Source organism: Diplotaxodon limnothrissa, linkage group LG11 (genome assembly GCF_057381915.1).
Source record: "Diplotaxodon limnothrissa isolate DT_005_m linkage group LG11, D_limnothrissa_male_GT1.1, whole genome shotgun sequence".
NCBI classification, from domain to species: Eukaryota; Metazoa; Chordata; class Actinopteri; order Cichliformes; family Cichlidae; genus Diplotaxodon; species Diplotaxodon limnothrissa.
Genome location: NC_140606.1, coordinates 18,907,524 through 18,918,080, shown reverse-complemented (window position 1 = coordinate 18,918,080; position 10,557 = coordinate 18,907,524). Strand labels below are relative to the sequence as shown.

The 10,557-nt window shown below is 47.5% G+C and overlaps 1 protein-coding gene across 1 annotated transcript; it reads right to left on the bottom strand.

The window, feature by feature from the left end:
• Positions 1 to 812: 812 nt before the first annotated feature.
• Positions 813 to 1,550, bottom strand: tmem158 (transmembrane protein 158). Its single transcript, XM_085365264.1, has one exon. It carries the CDS (start codon positions 1,512 to 1,514, stop codon positions 813 to 815), a length of 702 nt encoding a protein of 233 aa, XP_085221390.1. The 5' UTR covers positions 1,515 to 1,550.
• Positions 1,551 to 10,557: the final 9,007 nt, after the last annotated feature.

Sequence of the window (10,557 nt, the reverse complement as noted above, 5' to 3'; positions counted from 1 at the left end):
GACTGTGGCTTCCTAAAAGTTTGATCTTAAAATCACCCCATACAAAATCTAAGTTCAATCACACACGTTCCTGCATTTTAAGCAAAAGTGAGCATAAACATACAGGATCCAGATCCAGAGGTAAAATCATGATCCATTCACATTTAACGTGAGTGCTTGTGTGTGTGAAGTAAATGTGACTGCAGAGAACAGGTCAGAGAAAATCTGGTATGGCCTATATATGTTTTATTTTTACTTAAATCTTTAGAACATGAATACAAATAACCACTTTTATTCAACTTGACATAAGAAATCTAACAATATAAGTACTCAATCCCTCTCTATGCCAATCATAAACAACAACTATGTTTTTAAAGGATCTTAATCTGGGGGCAAAAAACTATCACATTGACTTCTGAATGCGCATGACTGTTGGTTATATAGTGTATGAGACGGCACGCTTTGAAGTTCAGTTTTCAGTGCAAAAGTCCTACACATAGAATAAGGCAAAAACTTTCTAGAAAGATTAAAAACTATACAAACACTGTTTAAAGAGAAAAGTTTTGCACAGTTTACGCAGACATAGGAAGGCCTACAAGGGTATACAAAACACATTGGTGTTGGTCCCAGTATAGATTAATATTGGCTAGTATATAATAACCCTTTATACTTTACCTCGGTTGTCCTAAAGTGGAGGAAAAGGAGGTCTAAGAACACCCTAGATTAAAGCATTTGATCAAAAGGTTCCTCCGCAATCATTCATTCATACAGTTCGATGGCTACAATTATAGTATAGGCAGCACAGGCTATAAATATAATGAAGGATATTTCAGTTATCTGGGTCTCCTCTGCTCCATCCCATTAGGCAGAAATCCTGCAATGATCGGCACTGGCCATATGAGAGCAGCAACACTCCACACAATGATAACCAGAGTCATAAAACAAGCCACAAGTGTCGACTCGATGGGTTTTCTGTTCAGCCTCCAACTTTTGTCCCCCTTCAGCTCGTCGAGGCTGAAATCCACGCAGCAAAAAGTGACTTGATCCCCGGTCTGCTGGCCCCTTGACCTACCCTGACCGAACTTCCGGTACCGGGACATCCCGCAGCCCACGCACAAGCGCAACTCCTGCTGACCCCCGGTGACTCCGAGGTGCTCGATGACAACGGGCGAGATCACCCTGTTGAAAGACGCGGCGAAAAAAGCCCTGCCGTGGTTGTTGGTGGTGTAGATGATAACATCACACTGGAAGCCGAAGCTGCTGTCCCAGCGGGCCACCAGCGACGTGGGCAGGAGTCTCTGGACGCTCACGTTGCACTGGGACAGACTCTGCATGGAGGAGGCGTCGGGCGAGGCGTCGCTCTCCTCCACAGACCTTTTGGAGAAGCGCACGTCCACCTCCAGGTTCGCCAGGAACCTGTTGGAGGAGTTGATGGGCGGCAGGAGGAGGTCCTCGTCGCTCCAGCCTTGACATCGCGGGAGAAGTGCGGCCACCGCGGTCAGAGCCAGCAGGAGAGTCGGAGAGTTGTTCAGCATGGCACAGGGCGCGTCTCTCCTGCTCGCATGGTGCGGTGACGATCGCCGGAGACGGACGAGATGTGCAAATGTTTAATTCACCAGTCGCGAGTGTTTTTTTGTTTTTTTAACGCAGCACCCAGCGGAAAGATTCAATTCCCTGCTGATACAAATGGAAACGTCCAAAGGCTGTCATGCGCGCATCCCCTCTCCCTGCGGATGTTTCTATCTGTCTCGTTCTTCAAATGTGCCCATCTATCGGTACACAGACGTAGCAGGATGGGAAGAGCTGTGCGCTCTCAGCTCCGATCTTCACTTCCTGCCGGTCACTTCAGGTGTGAGCGCTGAGCATCAAAACACAAAGGAGTGGTTTTGGGGGGGGGGGTCTCTAGTGCTCCAGTGCGCAGGAGCTCAGTGCATTACATATTTTCTAGTCATGACATACACATGCTTCATAAACCTACCACACCAAAAATAAATGAAAGCGTTATACAGAGAACGTCACGTGACCGTATAGAGGCCAGTTAATCAGCTGCCCTCAATTTATTTCTCAATTTATTCCTCTGAGGCACCAGGAGTTAGCAGCATTACCAGAAGTTTAAAAATAATCACGGGTCCCCCAGTGCACCCCTTTAGCCCCACTGAGCTACATGTCAACACATGAGAGAAAATCTCAAAAATTTCTTTATTTATTTGGATTTATTGAAATATTCACCAGGCTTGCTACATTTCCCGCACAGAGACATTTATTAAAATGTTAAAGTGCATTTTTTTTCAATGATTTGGCATCAAAAACGTGCAATTTCTAAAATCTCAGTTATACCCAACTACAAAAAAGCTTTAAAATGTCTTCTGACAGGGAGCAGTATTATTATGGTGGGGGAGCAGCAAATTCTGCGTATATACAGGTGTCATATTAGAGTCTGTTGATAAGACAATCCATCATTTGGAGCAGACTGAAATATGGATGTTTGGATGAATTTGGTGATTGCCCCACCTTTTTACCATCAGCAGCAAACCAAAAAATCAGCACAAACAGACATTGGTCACTGATTTCAGATGACGATTGTTATCGAGGGCAATTAGAGAAAAGTCTCAGGCCTTGATCCAGGGTGAATGGAAGAATCCTTACTGCCACTGCTTTTCCTCCAGTGATGAGGTCAGGTTAAAATTTCAGTTTGACTGCAAATTCACGCTCCCTAGGGGTTTCTACAGCCTGTGCGAGTTGGGGAGACGTCCCCATGTAGCACATGCGTGTCCATATGTTTATAAAAGTGTTTGAAGTAGTTTGTGCCACAGAGAAGCATGATAGGATTTCAGGGGATAAGGGACAACAGCATTACAGCAAGGACGCAGCGACTTTGACTGTTGTTTCATTTGACGAACTGAGCTGAGAGATAAGAAGTTAATCCACCACATGCAGGAAAGATTAACCTCCGGACCTTTATTTATTCAGATCAGATTAGATTCATTGAGTTCAGCCTGAATGATGGTCTCTGAGCAAACAGCAGGGTTTTAGTGCCTTGCTCAAAAACAAGTGCTGCTCTTTCATTTCCACACAAGTAGCTATACCTTGACCGGACACTTTGTTAGGGGGACCTTGCATGGACCCTCTTTTTGCCTTCTAAACTCCCTTAATTCTTCATGGCACATATTCAACAGAGTGCTCAAAACAATCCGAGATTTTGGTCAGTGTTAACATGACAGCGTCACAGGGTTGCTGATTTGCTGGCTGCACATCCATCCAAAAGGTGCTCTACTGGATTGAGAGCTGGAAACTGTGGAGGCCATTTCAGTACAATGATCTGATTGTCATGATTAAGAAGCCAGTTTGACATGATTTGAGCTTTCTGATGTGTTATCCTGCTCCAGCCATCAGAAGATGGGTACACAGCATGAACAATACTGGACATGGTCAGCAACAAATTTAAGCATTTAAACTGTGGCCATGTGGTACTAAGAAGCCAAAGTGTGACAAGAAAATTACCCCCCACACCTTTACACCACCCCGAATCATTGATACAAGGCAGGATGGATCTATATTGTGACCCTGCCATCCAAATGTGGAAGCAGAAATGGAGATTCATCAGACCAGATAATAGTTCTCCAGTCTTATATTGTCTAATATTGGGGAGCCTTTGTGACACGAGTAGCAGTGCAGTCTCCTGCTGCTGTCAACTGCTTCAGCGTTTGATGTTTTGTACGTTCAGAGACGCTCTTCTGCACACTTTGGTTTTAATCAGTGGTTATTTGAGTTACTCTTGCCTTCCTATCAGCTCAAATCAGGCCAGCCATTTTCACACTGACCTCTGACAACAAAAAGGCATTTTAACCCATAAAACTGATATTTTCCCTTTTTCAAACAATTCTTTATAAACCCCAGAGAGGTTTGTGTGGGAAACTCCCAGCAGATCAGCAATTTCTGAAATACTCAAGAAACAACCATGCCACATTCAAAGACACTTTAGTCACCTTTCTCCCCCATTCTGATGCTCACTTTGAATTTCAGCAGGTCTCTTTGACGATGCCTTAAAGCCTAATAGCTCTGAGTTGCAGCCACATGATTGGCTGATTTGATAATAATGATGTGTAACTAATACAGAGACTGTATGAATAAATTCTGTCTGAACAATTTCAGCCTTTATCTTCCTTTAATGAAGTACGTGTTAATTCTCTAAAAACTGACAATCTAATAAAATTATATTCAAGTTTTTTACACACATTCAGTGGTGAAGCATCCATGAGAAATACTACAGCATCATTGTTGTGTCATGACCCCACTGATGGGGAACTTACCTGGCACACACATCTAAAATCTCAGAGTTTTTGTTGTCTGCAGGAATATGGGGCCAGTTATTTGTACTGCTGTAACGTACAGTTAGACAACCGTATGATAGGGTGTTGCCACATTTTATTTCTGATTAAGTCAGGGAATGAGGGAAGATTATGATCTTGCCTAAATTTGTCCCTCACAGAGAGATGTTTTTGAGCGTCCAACACAATTTTTAGTCGACCCTTCCCACGTTGATACTGTACCTCCTTTCTGAGTTAAAAGGCACTTTTGTGTAAGCATGCTCATTCTGAACATTCTTTTGTCCTTCTGTCAGGACAACCTATTAATGGGTATCTCCTGCTGGATACATAAAGCCTTGCTGCTGCTCAAAGATAGCTGCAAGTTCAAATCCACTCAGGTCTAATGACGGTGCCACACACAAGCTACACAGCTTCTCAGCAAGCACAGAAGGCCACTCATGAAAGAAACTGTCCACATCCGTTCTTTTTTCCTTTTCAGTCATAAAACAGCCGCTGCATGCAAAGTGTCTTCCTGTAGTTACCCAGAGTGAAAATGCTATCTTTGGGTTGTCGTTCATTCTGCACATGGCAGAGCCTATTCAAGACAGCATATATAAGAAAAAAAGAATGAATTTAAAAGCTTGTGTGACAGTTTTTTGTTATTTAAGTGTGTTACCTTCTCACAGACTCAGACTGCCCATTAAGAGCAACAATCTCTCTCCCCAAGTTGTGAAGAATGTACTTTACTCGGCATTGCTATTTTTAAAATGATGTGTTTGTTTTTCTTTCTCAGTCCGAAGCTTCTACTTATGAAGCTGTAAACCCAATAGTCCATAACCCCTTTACTTGTTTGCTCATCTACTCTCCGCCCTTTGAGCTTTCTTTATGTTGGTGCTTGTTTCCTTCGACCGTATTGTGCACTCAGGGGAAACCAGACACATCAATAAACATGTTCCTCTGAAGCAGCAGGGGTTTTCGTACACACTGTGTATCACCTGGCTGTTCTATCTGATAGGAGACACAATCCCCCGCCCGCCACCCTGCCCTCTTTGTGTTATGGATCCAGCACTTTATCACAAACGGCCAATATGATTACACCTACAGCTGGGGACACGGCTGCAGTTAATCTCAAGGGATTTTTTTTTAGCTCTAATGATAGTTTCAGTATTAGGACTGGTGGTTAAACACCTGATCGCTTTTTGGCAGGTTGCCCTGAGCTGCAAAATCTCACTAACTCCAAAAACTTGATGAGACCACGACCAACCTTTCTCCTTTTACCTTTTGAAAGAGGTTTAAACTAGTGTCTTAACATTTGGCATTTTTGAAGCATTTGTACTTTTATTTATTAGAGATGCATTGCATTTGTTTTTGTTTTTTGTTTTTCATCTACAGCATCATTGTTTAGTCTTTTCCCTTTATTTTTCTATAAATTGCATTTCTAGGCTAGGCTTCAGCTCCCCACAACCATAAATTGCACAGGCAGGTAAGAAAATGGAAAGGTGGTCATTTACTTCGTGCCTTATGGTCACGTGTAAAAATTCAAGAGTTCTGGTCCAGAATATCTGAAAACATTCATGATCATTTAGGGATTCTGTCACACACGATTCATTTTAGGCAGCGACTCAAAATCAGAGGGAGAAGACTAACATTTTTTTGACTGTTTGGTCAGACACATGCACACGCTGGAGGTCGTTTTGTTGGGCTCTCGCAGTGCTTCTGCTGTTCCCCCTCACACAGGCACAGGAAGCAAAAATAGGACCTGCTGATGGGTTGATCCAGAAAGCCAGCTCGGCTCATGTAATTCATGTAATGGCCACTCTCCGGGATCTCCTGCATACTCATGCGACTGTGTTAGGAGACACAGGAAACCTTTATGTGACAGCAGCAATAAGGACTCTAGTAAAAAGCAAAAGTAGAGACAAATCCATCAGGAGCCATGAGGAGAGAGCAACGGACACTGGACGCCGTCTGCAAAAAACATTCTTTTTGGGGGGGATTACCACTGCAGTGCAACTGTAATCACTTTCATTTGCATTAAAGGAATTGAAATGGGCTCACAGTGGTTTAAGTTTCCCAATATCAAGTGTTCCCTTCACTGTTTTGATCAGTGTAGTTTGTTTAAAGGGCTCCTAGGTGTGGAAAGACAGGGGTGGAGACCTGAATGTGTTTTTATATTATTTTCTGTGCATTTTTTGGGCAAGCATAAATAAAAACTGTCCATAACAACAACAACAAAGCAAGATGGATGGATTCAATGCAAAAAAGCATCATGAGCAGCAACTGCTCTCTGCCCTTTTGATTTTAAACAAAACAAGACACTAAAGCTTTCCCTGAGGTGCAGATTGATTACGACCGTTGCTCTTACTGTGTCCATCGTCCTTAAAGGGTTCAGGAAAAGCCAAATTATCCTCATGTCTTAATTGCTTAACTTTCATAACATTCTCTTCTTCAACTTTTTAAACAGAGGGTATGTCTTTGAGGAATTAATTATGTCTTTTAGCAGTCTACTTTTCCCAACAGCTTAAATATAATGCATCAGGAAAGATAATAAGCTATTGACAGAATTAGGGTGAGGATTATTCTGTTTTATCTTCGCAGAATGAGATGAGATATGGACGCCTCTTGTATGAATTGTTTTCTCCTGTGCTGTTTAAATTGTGTAATTTGCTCCAGAGGCCTGCCTTCGTGTATTTGATGTGAGGGCCAGCTGAAAGATACCTTGGCCTCAATTTGCACCTGAAAGCTCCCGTGTGCTCGCCTCTGTTTAATTATGACAGCGTATCCCACTCGGTCTTTTTCTCGCTTGAAAACAATCGTGTAGTTGTACTGCTCTCTTTCTGTGCACTGAGACATCTCTCTGGTGCACGCAAACACTCCCACACGTTTCCAAATGCCGGTCCCTCTGCATCAGAAATGCTCCAGACAATGTACTGGTGAGCCGAGCAGGAAAATGTAAATGACTTTCTTGTTCATTAATTATGCTATAAAAATGTAAATTGCTCTGGTGACAAAAATGCAAATGGACTAAGATAAAGGTCTCTTCTGCTAAAGGAAAATGTATGAAAGATTCATTTCTCAGAAAATGTAGCTCTTTATTTTGGAGACCAAAAGAGGAGAGACCTGCAGCAGCTCCTGGCTGGCCTTCATCAGCTCTGCGCTGGATCAGACGCCATTAATCTGACCCGCTGGCTCTCACACACAACTGACGTAATTAGAAGTCAAGGATTGGGGACGCAGCTCCTCATAGCTGTGGTGTTAAGTCGCTTGTTTTACATCTGAGAATCTCCTGTCTGTTTCCAGTGGTCCTGTCATACCACCAATGTCACGGTGTGGCATGGCACACCGTGGAAGGAGTGGGGAAGGAGGACCCAGGCGCGGTGCTCTACGTATAGACAGTGTTTATTTACAGAGGGTGATATCAAACAACAATAAATCCCCGTGTTTCTCCCCAGACTCCCGTGTCGTGTCCTCCAAGTGCTCTCTGCTCCCGTGTCTGCACTCCCGGTGCTCGCTGCTCCTTAAGCCCTCCACGCTCCTCCTGCGGGAAACAATAGCGGCAGCAGTCAGGACACTGAACAATGGCAGGCATACACTACACGACCAAAACCTAAACTGGGTAACTAACGTGGAGTCCCAAGCAATGATCCCGCGTCGGTGGGAGCTCCAAGACTCTCCTAAGTAGCTCCCCCGACGAGCCCTGATCAGCGGCAGGTGTGTGGCTTCGGGTGTGGCCAGTCCTTCCGCAGGGCCACACCCCTCAGGCCTGCAGGTGGCTGAGCTCCATCCTCCAAGCATCCCCACAGACATAAAAACACACTCACATCTACAATCATGGAGGAGAGCAGCAGCAATACCAAAATACATATAATAATAATAATAATAATAATAATAATAATAATATAATACATAACTGCTCAGGGATCCTGGGTCGCCCAGTCCCAGGACCCTGACAGTACCCCCCCTCTAAGGGTCGACTCCCGACGACCCCAAAACCAAAACAAAAAAACAGCACAACCAACCCAGGGCGGGCGGCTGGGGGAACCAGGACGGAGGGCCAGAACCAAAACAAGCAAAAACAACAAAACAACAAACCGACCCAGTCCACAGTCTCAGAGTCAGACCGCGCATCCCGCAGCGGTGCAAAAAGAAAACGAAAAGACGCCACAAACAGTCACAGGCGGCCCATCAACACAACAAGAGAGTTCAGGGGGCCTACCTCGAGCCCAACGGCGGCGACGTAGCAGCTCCGGCGGACGGCCCCGGGTCCGGCGGCAGCAGCAAAACAGTTCAGGGGGCCTGCCACGGGTCCGGTGGCGGCGGCGCTGCTCCTCCGGCGGCCTGCCACGGGTCCGGTGGCGGTGGAACGGTTCCGGTGGCCTGCCACGGGTCCGGTGGCGGCGGCGCTGCCCCTCCGGCGGCCTGCCACGGGTCCGATGGCAACGTCGCTGCTCCGGTGAGCAACAGCGAGGCGTGGCAACAGGTCCATGACGCGCCGATCGCTGACGTGGACGCACCGGACGTGGACGGCGAGGAGGCCGCGCTAGACGTGGAGGTCCCTCCGGTCCGCTGACCTCCTCCTCGGCCGGCAGCGAGAGCTCCTCCTCGGCCGGCAGCGAGAGCTCCTCCTCGGCCGGCAGCGAGAGCTCCTCAGCTGGCAGAGCGGGCTCCTCCGGCTCACTGAGCTCCTGCTCGGGCATGCCGAGCTCCTCCGGCTCGCTGAGCTCCACAGCTGGCGATGCGGGCTCCTCCGGCTCGCTGAGCTCCTGCTCGGGCATGCTGAGCTCCTGCTGCAGCTGGACGAAGTCTGAGGTTTCCCGAGCTTGCATTACCCCCCGGGCTTTACGCAGGGTGCAAAGGCAGGCGGAAACTCCCTTGAGCTGGCCGAGGTAGGGGTTTCCCTCCAGGATTGCCTCGATGGCGTTTAACCCCACCACTCTTGCCCTTGTGTTGGTGGTGTGAGTTACCCAGTCCATCAGGCGTTGGACGCGGGTGAGGCCGCTCTCTCCGGACAAGGCCGCTGGAGTGGGCAGTGGAATGGAGGCGTGTGATGTGGATGGTGAACAGGATGAAACGGTAAGCGGTGAGGTAGATGTCGCGGGGCATGATTCAGCAGGTGACGGCTGGATCACTAGCCGGGCGATAGGCTGAGGTACAGCGACCAGCTGGGCCGCGGGCTGCGCTTTGGCTACCGGCTGGGCAGCTGACCGTATAAACATAGCCCCAGAGTAAACAGTTGAGGTGAGTGACGATGAATTGTCCATATGACTCACCACAGCCGGCTGTTGAGATGTCTGTGGATTTAGCTGCGGTGAGGAACGCTGGCGGCGCGAACGTCGTTTCCGTGTCGGCGTCGGGGCCGGCGTCTCAGGCAGTGAATCCACCAGCTGTCCGAGCTGGTGGGCAGCCTGAGGAGGAGAGTGGAGGTGGAGGGTGGAAAGTAGGAAGTCCAGGACCACCGCATTAAGGGAGTCCACCAGCCAGGGGAATTTAAAAAGCATCTCCTGCAGCCGCCTCTCCACGGCGTGACGCAAACCTTCCGCAGGCTTCTCCCACCATAATTCACACATGCGGTACACTTTGTCCATAATTTCCCTCCTGAGCCTCTCCTCGGAGACCGCTGGGTCCATAAGTGGCGGGATCATTCTGTCACGGTCTGGCTGGCAGACCGTGGGGATGTGGGGAAGGAGGACCCAGGCGCGGAGCTCAAAGTTCAAGCAGTGCGTTTATTTACAGAGGGTGATATCAAACAACAATAAATCCCCGTGTTTTTCCCCAGACTCCCGTGTCGTGTCCTCCAAGTGCTCTCTGCTCCCGTGTCTGCACTCCCGGTGCTCGCTGCTCCTTAAGCCTTCCACGCTCCTCCTGCGGGAAACAATAGCGGCAGCAGTCAGGACACTGAACAATGGCAGGCATACACTACACGACACGACCAAAACCTAAACTGGGTAACTAACGTGGAGTCCCAAGCAATGATCCCGCGTCGGTGGGAGCTCCAAGACTCTCTTAAGTAGCTCCCCCGACGAGGCCTGATCAGCAGCAGGTGTGTGGCTTCGGGTGTGGCCAGTCCCCTTGCAGGGCCACACCCTCCAGGCCTGACGCCGCCTATAAACAAGTGCTCAGCCACCCACACACACATATACACAAGCACAGGGAAGGGGGAGCAACACGAAAATACACAACAATAATAATAATAATAATAATATAATACATGACTGCTCAGGGATCCTGGGTCGCCCAGTCCCAGGACCCTGACAACCAATCACTGCCAGGA

What these genes read in the sequence shown, in the direction of transcription:
- tmem158 (XM_085365264.1), bottom strand. Translation starts at nt 1,514, where the DNA reads ATGCTGAACAACTCTCCGACTCTCCTGCTGGCTCTGACCGCGGTGGCC.